The sequence below is a fragment of the Leuciscus leuciscus genome (genome assembly GCF_965113295.1).
Source record: "Leuciscus leuciscus genome assembly, chromosome: 14".
Lineage (NCBI taxonomy): Eukaryota > Metazoa > Chordata > Actinopteri > Cypriniformes > Leuciscidae > Leuciscus > Leuciscus leuciscus.
In genome coordinates, this window is record NC_138738.1 from 18,745,153 (window position 1) to 18,762,387 (window position 17,235).

Genomic DNA, 17,235 nt, shown 5'->3' on the forward strand with positions numbered 1-17,235 from the left:
AATTAAAAAACATTACAACTTGCCTCAGTTAATTGTGATAGCTTGCCTGACCTGGATTTCATGAAAAATGTTCTTGTCCTGGGAACAAAACCTTTCAGTTAAAATGTACCTTCATGTGTGATAAAAAACAACAACAACAACAACAACAACAACAACCATGCAGTCAAATACAAATATACTGTATGTCTAGATATTTATCATTATAGGCCTATATTATGGGGGTCTATATTATGGCCTATATTATGCTCCAGCACCTGCCCTTTTGCCCCTTGGTGCCCAAAGTGCCCTTTTGTCAAGGCAAAATTTCCTCTCCTTTTTTTTTAATTAAAGGCCCTTTTGTGGATGCCTGCCCAATCTAACTATTAGTAAAATTAATGAATAATAATTTAGCCGTAAATAAAAAGACCCACATGATGACCTTTCACCTTACGAACTCATCCGGGACGATTCCTCACGCTGCACGCGCATTTTTTAATTTCGCGCGGCTACGCGCACTACCAGAGGATATCTTCAACTCTGCGGCTGCTGGTAAGTGGTGTTTCATTCTCAGCGAAGTGCTTTTGATGTTTGTTTACTTATTATTATTATTTTACAAGAACGACGTGAAGAGAGCATGCAGACAGAGATGTTGTTTATATTGCTGTGTGTAGGCTGTAGAAGTAACGTATGTCATCAAGTAGGGGCGTGTCCAGGATCTCAGGGGCTCCGGTTTGAGACTTCAATGATGAAGTAACATGGAGAACTTAAAGGGTCATGGGGTACCAGCTTATCACAGGGACAGTTGCCATGTACATATACAGTTTCAACATGAAAACAATCAGTTGGCCTGCTGATTTCTTGACTCAAATTAAGCCATAGAACAGGGGTCTTTAACCAAAGCAATGCCATATTACTGACATTGGACAGTCATTAAAATGATCATTATTGATGTACAGAGAAATATGCATTATACATTTTAATTTGACAAAATACTTTGTACTTTTTACTTGATTTGCAATCCAATAATAAATTGATTGTTGAAGGCCCCTGCCATGGAATATTAAAATGGATGTCACCTGATTGTTTCTGGTGCCCTTAAAGATAAGAAAGCCTTTCTCAGTGATCTTAGAAGAGTTTGAGTCCTTCATAAAGTCCTCTAACACCCACATCAGTGCTACCTCTGAACAGATAGCCACACACTTACTTATCTAAATGGGGACATTCCATAGACTTCCATTGTTTTTATACTTTCTGCATTTTCTGAATTTACAAATAAAATTAAATAGGTAAACACACTCAATAAACATTGCTTACTCTATGTAACATTGCAAGCCCGATGATAAAGAGGAGAGGCAGAGAAGATCAAATAAGTTATTTAATTTAAATAAACTCAGGTAATCCAATAGCACCGAGACAGCATAAATACATACAAGAAAATGAAACTAAGGGGTCACTCCAGGGGTTTTCAAGGTGTGGGATGTGCCTCCCTTGGGGGGCAAACCATGTCATGGGAGGTGTGCAAAATGGTCAAAATTTGTATTTAATTAAAGTAGTCCCTTAACCCACACTGTCCCGTTGGCGTGCTATTTATATTTTCAATTGATCAACTTAGACCATTAGAAAGCTGAAAACCCTTAAGATCTATGACTTCTGAAGTTTGTTTTTCAATAAATACATTACAGCAGCGGGAATCATAGTTTAAAAAGCGAAAAGAAGCAGGGAAGAGAAACTTTCTAGAAAACGACTTCAATGTCACCACCACTAAGCTTCACACAACTCTTTTAGTTTTTGTCTAAAAAAAACCATTTTCCCATAAAAGTTTTTATAAGAGCACACTTATAAGCATAACGAGAATGTAAAAGCGGACTGGGCATAGGCTACCTGTTCGCTGTGATGACGTTTAATCTGCTCGACTGCCTCTGTAGTCCCATTTAGCACTTGTTAGCAAGCCTTTTTCAAGACACATAACAGCTTTAAAAAATCACGAGTGGGGTACCACCAAACAAGTGTTTTTTGCAGTAACATTCTAGTTTGGTTCCCTATAGGTCCCTACAGGTCCTTGACACCAGTGGGGACCAGTTCTGGGAACATCACATTTCCAAATAAAACATGGTCCCCTAAACGTTACGATAACGTCCTGAATGAGCCGTCGCATAGACTGTGCGAACTGTGCAACCGCACAGGGCCTCGCGCCACTAGGGGGCCTCGCAATCCTGCGTTTTTTTTTTTTTTTACCACTTTTTAAAACATCTCGCTGCACGAATAACAATTCTACAAATAAATAAAACATCTCCAGTTAACTGGCAGAGCATTCATTTCGTTCGTTTTTTTTAAATAAGAGACGATCTAGCGCTGATATGTGTTTTTTATTAAGTGATCAAAGTGCTCCTTGCAGCTGCGATCAGTGGCGCGGATACAGTGTTTTCTCGTGTGGCTCGCGCACACGCCGCACTGTCTTCCTTTGGACGTGCGCTTCAATCCGTTGCGGATACTCTAACATAATGCACACAAATGTGTCCCTGCTTGATATACAACCACGAACATAATCGGTTTTGATAAAAAAAAAAAATAAAAAATTTTAAAAAACGTTATTAAAAAAACACATATATATATTTACACATACGAGTGCGGGTTTGAACCCAGAACCTCTGATACGCTTGGCGAAAGTTCTACAACTGGACCATTAAGTAGACGGATCTATTTATGTATTCGGACAAATTCTCGAGCTGACTTTATGTAGGCTACAGGATTCGTTGCACAGTTGATTTTTTTCCGTCTGATATAAATAGCAAAAAGTCATAGCTGAGACTATGTGCATGATTATGCTGTATTATTCTACTTGATAAAAACGTATTGCAGCGAGATTATGCGAGCAATAGAACTAGAACAGCTACGTCCGTGTGACTGTTATTCATGCGCAATTGAGCATCCACATCAAAGAGCAGGGCCTCGCACCCCACCTGCGACGGCGCTGCCTACAATATCACATCAGCAAGAGAGCCGTTTTCCGTGCACAACTGCAAATGTGATATTTATTTTATATAACAGTTAAATTAACAATAAATGAACATTGTGAGTTATTGAACGAATCAATTTAATGATTCAATGAACAATCACTTCTTTCCTGAATGAATCGTTTGAACAAATCGGTTGAATTAATGACTCCCTCAGCTCACTTATTAAGACACGTGACTTGCCGCCACCTACATGCAGTTTTAGTTTCACATTCAAAGTACCCTTTAATTAGAACGTTAAAATTAGAAATTAGTTCATATTTAAATATTGAATAAAAAACAACAACAACAATCTCATAGCTTTATTTATGCAATTGTAAATGCAGTGTAAATATATTAATGCCAGATCTGATGCCGCTTCTGTGTCACCTCTGCACTGCAAAGATGGATTTTGATTTAATGATTTAATTTGACTGTTAACAGTGGTATTATGTTATTATTCTAATCAAATTTAATTTGAATGTTAGAATTTGACATAAAAGGTGATGCATACATCTACAAATATCCATATATAGGTGAAAATGCCCCTGGAAATAAATTTAAGGTGGCAAATATTACCCCTTAATAAAAAATAATAATTTCTGTCACTGTTGTGAACTGACCACTGCATAGAATATAAAAAATATGAATATCTTCTTCAGTCAGCTGTCAACAACAGGCCTAAACCAGCCATGGCACCCAGCACAAAAACACAATCAGTAAAATATTATCTAATGATTATCAACAAAACTTTGAAAATATCGAGACATATTTTGTCAATATTGCACACCCCTAATGCACAGTATTAATTTTGATTTCTTCGTGTCTTAAAAAGGTCTTAAAAAGCCTTAAATCTGACTTTACAAAGTGTGCAGAAACCCTGTTTAGATACATCAGTTTGTTCAAGAAGCCTACACATGGGTTTGTTCATTTATACAACAGTTTGTTCAAGTATAGGCTACATTAGTTTCCTCGAGTAGGCTACGCAATGGTTTCCTCAAGTACATATTGGTTTGTTCAAGTATATATTTGTTTGTTCTACTAAATATTCGTTTAGACACATCGGTTTGCTCAAGTATTTATTGGTTTGTTCGAGTATATATATATTTTTCTTTTCCAAGTATACATTCACATTGTTTTGTTCAAGTATATTGGTTTCTTAAGTAGGCTATTGGTGTCTTCAAGTATTGGTTTGATCATTGGTTTGATGAGTTATTGTCATGATAGGTTGCAGGAAGACACAACGATGAAGAATCAGATTCAAAGCAGCCTTTAATGGTATCCACAGGTAACTTAACACAAAGGCAGGCAAGGAAACACAACCGTAGTGTTAACGAGACCGGACAATTCACAAATGAAACACAAGGCCTTAAATACAAGGAACAAACAAAGGGAACTAATTAGGACACAGAACAGAATGAACAGAATGACTAATCAAATACTAACCATAGAAACTAATAACGAACTCAGGCAGGAAGGAAAACAGCAATGACATAAACCAAACTCAAGCAGAGCATAACTGTGACAGTATGCCCCCTCCCGGTGTTGAAGGGCAGCACTAGCATAATCTAGCATAATAACTGACTGTTTTATTTTATTTTATTTTTTTTAACAACCATGGAGAGGGCTGTCATGAACCTAATTTTTCTATTCTTTGAAAGAATTTATTCATGTCACACTTTTTATAATCCAACTAAGATCCACTTATAATGTTTGTCAAGATTTTTATTGAGCTGAATGATGACAGCACTGTTTTCTGCAGAGCTGCTTTACAGCTGAATGGAACTCATTACATAATTGATGAACTTTACACAATTACTGAACTGGATCAACTATGAACTGACTCCAGCTGAATAATGACACTACTGTCTTAGAGCTGAATCTTAGAGAATTGAAGTGTGTTTGCATTATTGATCCTTATCTTTTAGCACTGTAAAGCTGCTTTGAAACAATATTGTATGAAGTGCTGTATAAATAAAGATGATCGTCTTAACTTTAAATGTTTTTATTTGATTTCTGTACCTTTTTTGTATTAACAAGACATAGCTGCTTATACAAAGTAAGAGACCAATGACATATATATACACACAAATATTAAAGTACAAATAAAGGGTAGGAAAAAAAACTACTATATCTATACATCTACATATTTTGCTGTGTAAAATCATACTACTATTAAAACAAAGCAAATATGGCTGTGATGACTTCTTTCCTGTCTTGCAGTCTCTCATGTTTATTTGTTCATAGGGACAGTGCACATTGATAAACACAAAGGATCTTATATTAATACACACACACACAAAAGAGAGAGAGAGAAAAAAATCACATTCTAAAAAAAAACTAAAAAAACAAGTACATGATTCCATGCGAAAATCAGTCTAAACATATATAGTGCTTCATAAGAGGTAAGAAAAATATCAACAGGAGAAAGCAAATAACTAAGAGCAATTATTACAAAGAAGAATGACTAAAATCTGAATATTAAGATACTAATGTTGACAGTGCTTAGTAAGTAAAATAACTTAAAACTAAAAAAAAAAACATATGTATCCATGTGAAAGATGTGTCCTATCTTTCTTTTTAATCTCCTTTTCATTTATTCAACTAGTTCCAGATTATTTTGGAATGAACTCTTGCTGGTTCAATTATCCCTATGCCTTAGCTTTTCTGAGTATCTTTACCACCTTGTTCCTTAACATAAAATGTTGGCTATCATGACTTAACTTTGATTTATTCGTTTTTAAAGCAAGATCCGTTCTTTCATCAGTTTTAAAATATCAGAATTTATCCAGTGGACAGTATGTTTTTTTTATTTTTATGACTAAATTTGCAACTAAAATCTTTAGTGTGCTCTAATACTTTGGAGAATATTAGTCTGTCTTAGTCTTCACTTCTGAAGTCATCTAGTTTATGTTTTGGGATGCCATAAGAATCATATTTCATTAATCAATCACACTGTTTAAGTAATTGTTTCAAATTTTCATAAAAACTACTATTTGAAGAGGGAGGACTATAAATTACAATTAATACAAAGGACATTTGTGGTGATCGAATAAGATTCAGGCCAATACATTCCAAATCCATACAATTTGACCAAGCGATTTCATTACACTGGATACCAGTTTTCACATAGATCATAACTCCACCCCCCTTAGAACCAACTCTATTTTTCTTATGCAGTTTAAAAGCAGGCACTTCTAATGCTGCTGACGGGGAGTATACATGAAGCCATGTCTCAGATAAACAAAGGACATCTAAATTAGAGTCCAGTAAAAGATATTTGTATAGCGCTTTTCACAATACATATTGTTTCAAAGCAGCTTCACAGAAAGTGCATTTCAGAAATGTACATAGAAAAATACAGTTAGTTAATCATGTATTTATTTAGGGCATAACATATCGCCAGCGTCGAGTCGTCTCTTCACGGGCGTCGAGTCGTCTCTTCACGGGCGTCGCGTCGTCTCTTCACGGGCGTCGAGTCGTCTCTTCACGGGCGTCGCGTCGTCTCTTCACGGGCGTCGCGTCGTCTCTTCACGGGCGTCGAGTCGTCTCTTCACGGGCGTCGAGTCGTCTCTTCACGGGCGTCGCGTCGTCTCTTCACGGGCGTCGCGTCGTCTCTTCACGGGCGTCGAGTCGTCTCTTCACGGGCGTCGAGTCGTCTCTTCACGGGCGTCGCGTCGTCTCTTCACGGGCGTCGAGTCGTCTCTTCACGGGCGCCGAGTCGTCTCTTCACGGGCGTCGCGTCGTCTCTTCACGGGCGTCGAGTCGTCTCTTCACGGGCGTCGAGTCGTCTCTTCACGGGCGTCGCGTCGTCTCTTCACGGGCGTCGAGTCGTCTCTTCACGGGCGTCGCGTCGTCTCTTCACGGGCGTCGCGTCGTCTCTTCACGGGCATCGAGTCGTCTCTTCACGGGCGTCGCGTCGTCTCTTCACGGGCGTCGCGTCGTCTCTTCACGGGTGTTGGGGCATCTGAAGTTTCCATGAGAGGCTGGATACAAACTGGAGCTGACGAACTCTATTTACCTCGGGACTAACGTCCCGAGATAACAACAGAAAAGTAGATGGGAAATAATTAGCATAGCTGCTGTTCATAATATTAATGCATTCGATCTGATTCAACTGTAGTATAAAAGGCAAGTATTATGTGAATGCTTAGCTAAAGAGATGCGTCTTTAATCTAGTTTTAAAATCATCAGAACAGAAACTACAAACCTCCAGATCATCCATCTGAGTGGAAGCAGCTCCTCTGGATCTGGAGTGGCCTGAGGCTGGAATATTTCAGACATCACATAGTCAGTTATGTTTTGATAATAATCAATGATCAATGTCAGTGGTCAATTACAAATTGTTACAATAGTTACTCATAATCGAATTCATAATCGCGTCGCTATATCAACTAAAATTCAAATCATCATCGCACGCACATCTGAAGTCGGCATCAATTAATCTACTTGTACTTGCAAAACACCCCGATGTACATGCGAAAATGTCATCATTCAAAACAAATAAAACTATCCGGACATAAATACAAAAGATGGAGTATTTGCATGCTGATGATGACTATAGTGACGTTTAAAGCCCGACACGCGCGCTGTGACTCAGATAAACAAAGAACATCTAAATTAGAGTCCAGTGAAAGATGATGAATTTATTTTCAAATGATCACCTAAGAGACCCTTTGGCTTACCTTTATTCCCTGTCCGAAAGATCCTCCATGTTGAGTGACTCTGAGCTAAAGAACTCCACCAAGGTCAGCAACTTGACGGCTGGGTGATCTGGCTCAGGCTCTGGGTCCAGATCTGCTGGAGGGACGAAAGGCTCCACAACATCCACAGCACTACTGTGACAACAGCAGCCGAAGTGTTGTTTCATAGCCTTCCACACTCTCATGAGGAAAGAACGAATTCCTTTCCTCTTCCGACGTTCTGTAGGTTTTTCTGAAATCACACAATTGAAAAGACATCTATTAGAAACATCTCTGACCTCAAATTAAACAGTGACACAATGACACTTATATTTACTGTTCAATTATTATCTGTAATGTTACAAATCAAGTAATGCAAATATATTATACGACGGCCCTGCTTCTGCTTAATGCCTGCATAAATGCCCCAAAGTCTTATTTCACAATATTAAGCATTGACATCCAGTAAACATCCTTTTAAACATGTTTTTTCTCGGTTATACAAATGTTCAGGGAACATTCTGTTTTATAATTTTGCAAACATTATGGGATGGTTACTTTTGAATGTTCTGTCAATGTTCTGAAAAATATGTTAGACAAACGTCCGACTAAAATATTTTGGAAATCATTTCGGAAAGAAAATTTCAGCTAAATTTTGCTGAGCAACGGTAAATATGACTAGACCTTAACCTGTTAAAAGCTTGAAGCAGTCTTATGCACGAAATCTGTGTCCGTACACTTTACACCCCCCAGCCTTATTTCAATCTCACCTGTTGAGTTCTTGTTCGCAGGAGAAGCCTCCACGGCACCCTGAGCTGTTCGGCGAGTCGAGGTCACTGTTGGCTCCACAGGAACTTGACCTGGCAGCGGAGGGCACATCATCTCTTGGAGGCGGTCGGAGCTCCACTCGACGCTGTACGTCCCTCCATCTGGGCTCTCCTGGCTGCCGCTCTGCCCGTAAGCCTGACCTGTGAACACAGAGACAGAAAACTCAGAAGGCAGAGGAGCGAAATCATCAGAACAGAAACTACAAACCTCCAGATCATCCATCTGGGTGGAAGCAGCTCCTCCGGATCTGGAGCGGCCTGAAGCTGCAATATTTCAGACATCACATAATTAGTTATGTTTTGATAATAATCAATGATCAATGTCAGTGGTCAATTACAAATTGTTACAATTGTTACTCAAATTGAAAGGTTTATTTCACATGCAAGGAATCAAATACATGTGATCACTTAGCTGGGAAAATTGGCGGATCAAATCGGGTTAACGTTACCTCGCACAAGTTTCTGCACATTCATTTAGTCCATCATCATACCATAAGTGGGGACGTTCTGGGAACATCACATTTCCAAATAAAACATGGTCCCCTAAACGTTACGATAACGTCCTGAATGAGCCGTCGCATAGACTGTGCGAACTGTGCAACCGCCAAGGGGCAACATTCTGATCTGAAAAATGAAGCCTACCCGGAAGTGCGAAAAACTGCAATACATCGAAAATCCGCTAGGGGAAGGTCCCAAAAGGGAGCAAATGTCCATAGCCCCCATGTTAAAATGTCCGTTTTCACAGCATAAAATCATGTTTTTACAGGTTGGTCCCATGGACTTTTATTGGATTTTTCGATAGGTTCCGAGTGCCTGACAACGGCGAGGGTAGTGAATTTTTTTCTAACTCGTTAGTTTAGATAGTATTTAGATATAAAATGTATGACAATAAGGGCGTGGTTAACTTTGATTGACAGCTTGATTGACAGCTGAAAGGCAGAATGACAACATAAGAAGCGCCATTTTTTAATACAGTTGACATATAATACTACTGTTTCTGTATCATGAAATGTAGTTTTAAGAGTTTTTCAGGCGAGAATGTAGTTGTTTAAAGCTCAAATCTGTGGTTTATTTATAAAGATTTATGAAAATTGTATCCAGTTGTGAGATCCAGCGATGACCGGGCGCTCGGCGCTATGTACCCCGCCTGGAGCAGCCTTTCATCGGCTAGACGTTTTGAGGTTTGCCGCTGACTCTGGCGTCTCTGTAGTGGTTAAACATGAGATATAATTCGTCTTGTCTATATCTAACGGGCGATTTTTGGTCTCGTGGGCAATCGTTTTGGCTGAGGGGAAGTTTCATAACTTTATAAGCTATATTTAACTTGTACCGTTGTATGGTTAGACTAGATCGAGCGCATGACTTTTTATGTTTGACTGAATTGTTTGCTTTATTTGTATAGCTTATTGTAACTTTACCTTTTACTTATACTTTTATAATAGCTAATATTGATAAAACTGAAATTTAACAAAAAGAGACTGGGTTGAGTTTTGTCATTTTAAATTTTAATACAACGAAGATGATCTGTAATGTTGTTTACTGCAACATCTGTTGTTTAGTACAAATGCACATATTGCCTGGACCATATTAAAATGTTTAATATTTTTATATTATATTTAAAACGAAAAGAGGCAGGTTTGTGTTTTATATTTCGTTTTGTTATAAATAGGCAAACGTTATGTGCAGTAAATATAATCAATACGCGTTGCCTGAACCACATTTGTGTGGCTATAATGTTTAAGATTTCTTTAAATGAAAACGAAAAGAGTTAGTATGGTGTTTTATAACATATTTCGTTGCCTAAAATATACACAGAGATAACCGGAGTAGCAGAGCGAGCTGAGTGACGCGCGCTGCGTCAGAAGGTGGGCGGGGTTAGGGTTTCCCAAGATTTTCCAAGATGGCGCCGCCCATACCCCCCATAAACGGCTTCAAACCCGTTCTTCAGAAAGTCTATGGGTGACGTCACAGACGCTTTGACCATATTTTTTACAGTCTATGGCAACCGCACAGGGCCTCGCGCCACTAGGGGGCCTCGCAATCCTGCTGTTTTTTTTTCTTTTCTTTTTTTCACTTTTTAAAACATCTCGCTGCACGAATGTAACAATTCTACAAATAAATAAAACATCTCCAGTTAACTGGCCAGTTAACTATTTTTTAAATAAGAGACGATCTAGCGCTGATATGTGTTTTTTATCAAGTGATCAAAGTGCTCCTTGCAGCTGCGATCAGTGGCGCGGATACAGTGTTTTCTCGTGTGGCTCGCTCACACGCCGCACTGTCTTCCTTTGGACGCGCGCTTCAATCCGTTGCGGATACTCTAACATAATGCACACAAATGTGTCCCTGCTTGATATACAACCTGATGAACATAATCGGTTTTGATAAAAAAACATTTTTAAAACTAACGTTATACGAGAAAAATAAAATAAAAATATATACGAGCGCGGACTCGAACCCAGAACCTCTGACACGCTTGGTGAAAGTTCTACCACTGGACCATTAAGATATACGTTAGTTAAGTAGGCGGATCTATGTATGTATTCGGACAAATTCTCGAGCTGACTTTATGTAAAGGACTCGTTGCACAGTTGATTTTTTTCCCTTTGAAATAAATAGCAAAAAGTCATAGCTGAGACTATGTGCATGAATCATGATTATGCTGTATTATTCTACTTGATAAAAACGTATTGCAGCGAGATTATGCGTGCAATAGAACTAGAACAGCTACGTCCGTGTGACTGTTATTCATGCGCAATTGAGCATCCACATCAAAGAGCAGGGCCTCGCATTTCAAGTTCACACAGGGCCTCGCACCCCACCTGCGACGGCGCTGCCTACAATATCACATCAGCAAGAGTGCCGTTTTCCGTGCACAACTGCAAATGTGATATTTATTTTACATATAACAGTTAAATTAACAATAAATGAACATTGTGAGTTATTGAACGAATCAATTTAATATGTTAGACAAACGTCCGACTAAAATATTTTGGAAATCATTTCGGAAAGAAAATTTCAGCTAAATTTTGCTGAGCAACGGTAAATATGACTAGACCTTAACCTGTTAAAAGCTTGAAGCAGTCTTATGCACGAAATCTGTATCCGTACACTTTACACCCCCCAGCCTTATTTCAATCTCACCTGTTGAGTTCTTGTTCGCAGGAGAAGCCTCCACGGCACCCTGAGCTGTTCGGCGAGTCGAGGTCACTGTTGGCTCCACAGGAACTTGACCTGGCAGCGGAGGGCACATCATCTCTTGGAGGCGGTCGGAGCTCCACTCGACGCTGTACATCCCTCCATCTGGGCTCTGCTGGCTGCCGCTCTGCCTCTTCCCGGAAGCCTGACCTGTGAACACAGAGACATCATCAAAACAAACAAAATCACCAGAACAGAAACTACAAACCTCCAGATCATCCGTCTGAGTGGAAGCAGCTCCTCCGGATCTGGAGTGGCCTGAAGCTGCAATATTTCAGACATCACATAGTTAGTTATGTTTTGATAATAATCAATGATCAATGTCAGTGGTCAATTACAAATTGTTACAATTGTTACTCAAATTGAAAGGTTTATTTCACATGCAAGGAATCAAATACATGTGATCACTTAGCTGGGAAAATTGGCGGATCAAATCGGGTTAACGTTACCTTGCACAAGTTTCTGCACATTCATTTAGTCCATCATCATACCATAACAAACCATAAACAAATGAAAAACTAGAGCACTCACCTCCTCTTTCACCCATGTGAGCCATCAACGTCCTACTCCAACCTGCAATAGAAACAATACAAAAACAATAATACAATACAACCCTCCTCTGAAATACTACCAAAAAAAGTCAAATAATAAATAAATAAAACAAAAATAATCAAATTAAACACAAAATTAAATAAAACTACAAACTCCTAGTTTAACTCCCAAATAATAACAATTAACGTTAGATAAAAGCGTCCTCAGAAATAATATGAATATGAAAAAAAGGAAAATATATATCCTCCGATCTGCTCCTTCTAGAATATAACAGGTTTTCTCTCAGGAATTCTCCGAATAGCTTCAAAATCGCAAGATCTGCACAGAAATACTCGGCAAAAGTCAATCTGAATTTGCCTCGTCTCAATCAACAGACAGCGATGTTTGAGTGTATATTTTTGTCAGAATTAATATCATTTCACGCGTCGCTAATAGCAACTAAAATTCGAATCATAATCGCACGCACATCTGAATTCGGCATAAATTAATTTACTACGCAACCAATCGCAGCGTTCGGGAAGAATCACATGACCTCCAGTCAGCTGATCATCAAATCCTGCGTCCTGTAGCTCGGGTCATAGCGATGGTATTATAATCATTTAATCGTGATATTACTTGCAAAACACCCCGATGTACATGCGAAAATGTCATCAAAACAAATAAAACTATCCGGACATAAATACAAAAGATGGAGTATTTGCATGCTGATTTTTAAACATGTGGTGACTGTTTAAATATGAATATATTCAGTAAACACAAGACAAAAGCACTATCTTGCCTTTTTGAAATAGCTTCTGAAAAGTCAAATCCATTTGAAGCTCATTTCACAATGTCAGTGCGAAACCATGGCGAGCAGAGAAAATGTGAATTAAATTTGTAGCTATGTGTCTGTATTGTTCCAGTCCGTCCACAACTTTTGGCTTTGAATCTGTGGAAGAAGAAAATCAGTATCGTCAGATATTAACTTACAGGCATGTGTATCCGAAGCGATCTTCTTTTTATAGAATTTTTCTTCTCATCTTTCTTAGAATCCATTGCTGTGCTGCCCATTTCCCAAAATAAAGTTTTATTTTATTTATTTATTTTTTATCAATTGCTCCTTGTATAAGGGCAACAGAATAATAGGCTAATTATCAGTAATATTACAATTTCGATCTCTCGTTCGAAATGATACTGCGCTCATTTCTCTCCGTTTCTGAAAACAAACACTTGCACCCTGGTTGAAAAAAAAAACTTGCACGTGAGAGATCAGAAAAGGTGACGAGGATAAGATGCTCTCTCCGGTTCTCTGTGAAAGAATCAGTGCGCGCGACTCTCACTATCAAGCATGATGAAAACTGCGCCGCATCTACCTGTCAGTCAAATGACGTAGTGTGCAGGGGGCTGGGCTACAATGCACATTAGTTACTACGGTTACAAGCGCGGATGTTGCAGTGAGAAGAAAATCGGTTTATTTCAAAGGTAGGGAGAAAGTCTTGGCTATACAAAAAGGGTACTGAACATATTAGCAGGAAAAAAAAAATAGTGAGGCATTGTGTCCCTGTCACACTATTGGGTAAATTGTAATAATAGAACCTGCAATTAAAGTTGTGTAGCAAAATGCATGAAACAGCTAAATGTAGTGTATAGAATATTAAATAATTGTTTTGACGAACAGTTATTGAATTAATGCTGTATTACTGTAATAGGCCTAATTAATAAATTGTAAAATAATAGTTGGCTAGCCTAATAATAACATTAAAAAATAATAAAAAAAATTAAAAAACATTACAACTTGCCTCAGTTAATTGTGATAGCTTGCCTGACCTGGATTTCATGAAAAATGTTCTTGTCCTGGGAACAAAACCTTTCAGTTAAAATGTACCTTCATGTGTGATAAAAAACAACAACAACAACAACAACAACCATGCAGTCAAATACAAATATACTGTATGTCTAGATATTTATCATTATAGGCCTATATTATGGGGGTCTATATTATGGCCTATATTATGCTCCAGCACCTGCCCTTTTGCCCCTTGGTGCCCAAAGTGCCCTTTTGTCAAGGCAAAATTTCCTCTCCTTTTTTTTTAATTAAAGGCCCTTTTGTGGATGCCTGCCCAATCTAACTATTAGTAAAATTAATGAATAATAATTTAGCCGTAAATAAAAAGACCCACATGATGACCTTTCACCTTACGAACTCATCCGGGACGATTCCTCACGCTGCACGCGCATTTTTTAATTTCGCGCGGCTACGCGCACTACCAGAGAATATCTTCAACTCTGCGGCTGCTGGTAAGTGGTGTTTCATTCTCAGCGAAGTGCTTTTGATGTTTGTTTACTTATTATTATTATTTTACAAGAACGACGTGAAGAGAGCATGCAGACAGAGATGTTGTTTATATTGCTGTGTGTAGGCTGTAGAAGTAACGTATGTCATCAAGTAGGGGCGTGTCCAGGATCTCAGGGGCTCCGGTTTGAGACTTCAATGATGAAGTAACATGGAGAACTTAAAGGGTCATGGGGTACCAGCTTATCACAGGGACAGTTGCCATGTACATATACAGTTTCAACATGAAAACAATCAGTTGGCCTGCTGATTTCTTGACTCAAATTAAGCCATAGAACAGGGGTCTTTAACCAAAGCAATGCCATATTACTGACATTGGACAGTCATTAAAATGATCATTATTGATGTACAGAGAAATATGCATTATACATTTTAATTTGACAAAATACTTTGTACTTTTTACTTGATTTGCAATCCAATAATAAATTGATTGTTGAAGGCCCCTGCCATGGAATATTAAAATGGATGTCACCTGATTGTTTCTGGTGCCCTTAAAGATAAGAAAGCCTTTCTCAGTGATCTTAGAAGAGTTTGAGTCCTTCATAAAGTCCTCTAACACCCACATCAGTGCTACCTCTGAACAGATAGCCACACACTTACTTATCTAAATGGGGACATTCCATAGACTTCCATTGTTTTTATACTTTCTGCATTTTCTGAATTTACAAATAAAATTAAATAGGTAAACACACTCAATAAACATTGCTTACTCTATGTAACATTGCAAGCCCGATGATAAAGAGGAGAGGCAGAGAAGATCAAATAAGTTATTTAATTTAAATAAACTCAGGTAATCCAATAGCACCGAGACAGCATAAATACATACAAGCAGTGTTGTGCGTGAACGAGTTCAAAAGAACGCGTTCATTGAACACGCTCATTTTTTCGTGAACGTTGAACTGAACGCAACACATTTTTTAATAAAGAACTTGAACGTGAATTAGTTCACATTATGTGTCATGAACGGCAGACATCACTGTAAATGAACGTTGGAATTTGTTTTCCATTGAAAACTGAGTGACATCTGTTTTCTCTTTTGAAACGCAACGAGAGAAAGTTCCTCCCTCCTGTATTCTCGCTGGTGCCGCTTAAATCATGTATCACCAGACAGAAATGGTTTTGACATTGTGTGCGCAATGCATTGCGGGCAACGTAGTGTCCGGCTGAGAATAGTTGAATAGCATACTGGCTTCCGCACAACGTTACCCGTGATGAATTGCAGCAGAGCGGGGTAGGCATAGCAACGCCGCGTAGCAGGCAACGACGAGAGTTTCCTTAAAAATAAAGTTTTTTGTGCCTTTGAGTTTTGCCTTCATTACCTTCATTCAAGAGTTTTGCTCATTTCATACACACACATATGTATATATAATATCATATATATCAAATAATATATACATATTTCATATTATATATTCTTTTTTTAATTAAATGCTGGTAGATTTCATTGCACTAAGTATAGAACTGGTCTACCTTGTCTGTACTGCTGCAAGTTTCATCACCTGGTAAGAAACCCACAATTGCAGTGTCATGAGCAAATGTCTACAATGAGCAGCTTCAAAGAACGTATAGTGATTTCTAGCTCGTAGTGTGAAAAAAAGTATTTATTTGAATATCTCACGAAAAAAGTAAAATGAACTGAACTTTGAACTAGTTCAGAATTAAAATTGTGAACTTTGAACGTGAACTGTTCACTTTGAGCATGTATGAACTGAACTTGAACTAGTTCAGAAAAGCTGTGAACTGGCACAACACTGCATACAAGAAAATGAAACTAAGGGGTCACTCCAGGGGTTTTCAAGGTGTGGGATGTGCCTCCCTTGGGGGGCAAACCATGTCATGGGAGGTGTGCAAAATGGTCAAAATTTGTATTTAATTAAAGTAGTCCCTTAACCCACACTGTCCCGTTGGCGTGCTATTTATATTTTCAATTGATCAACTTAGACCATTAGAAAGCTGAAAACCCTTAAGATCTATGACTTCTGAAGTTTGTTTTTCAATAAATACATTACAGCAGCGGGAATCATAGTTTAAAAAGCGAAAAGAAGCAGGGAAGAGAAACTTTCTAGGAAACGACTTCAATGTCACCACCACTAAGCTTCACACAACTCTTTTAGTTTTTGTCTAAAAAAAACCATTTTCCCATAAAAGTTTTTATAAGAGCACACTTATAAGCATAACGAGAATGTAAAAGCGGACTGGGCATAGGCTACCTGTTCGCTGTGATGACGTTTAATCTGCTCGACTGCCTCTGTAGTCCCATTTAGCACTTGTTAGCAAGCCTTTTTCAAGACACATAACAGCTTTAAAAAATCACGAGTGGGGTACCACCAAACAAGTGTTTTTTGCAGTAACATTCTAGTTTGGTTCCCTATAGGTCCCTACAGGTCCTTGACACCAGTGGGGACCAGTTCTGGGAACATCACATTTCCAAATAAAACATGGTCCCCTAAACGTTACGATAACGTCCTGAATGAGCCGTCGCATAGACTGTGCGAACTGTGCAACCGCACAGGGCCTCGCGCCACTAGGGGGCCTCGCAATCCTGCGTTTTTTTTTTTTTTTACCACTTTTTAAAACATCTCGCTGCACGAATAACAATTCTACAAATAAATAAAACATCTCCAGTTAACTGGCAGAGCATTCATTTCGTTCGTTTTTTTTAAATAAGAGAC

The 17,235-nt window shown here is 38.5% G+C and overlaps 1 protein-coding gene across 3 annotated transcripts in view; it reads right to left on the minus strand.

Moving 5' to 3' along the window:
* The window catches only part of LOC309514078 (uncharacterized protein), a 30,049-nt gene that overhangs the window by 7,129 nt on the left and 5,685 nt on the right, over positions 1-17,235 (minus strand). For all 3 annotated transcript variants that reach the window (XR_014211596.1, XM_082190213.1, XM_082190214.1), the window contains exons 3-4: positions 11,626-11,943; positions 8,425-8,745 (exon numbers count right to left, since the gene is read on the minus strand). Coding sequence is in view for 2 of the 3 variants with exons in the window: in XM_082190213.1 (XP_082046339.1) it covers positions 8,425-8,745; positions 11,626-11,943 (639 nt within the window). In the remaining variant the exon portion in view is untranslated. The remainder of the gene's footprint in view (positions 1-8,424; positions 8,746-11,625; positions 11,944-17,235) is intronic.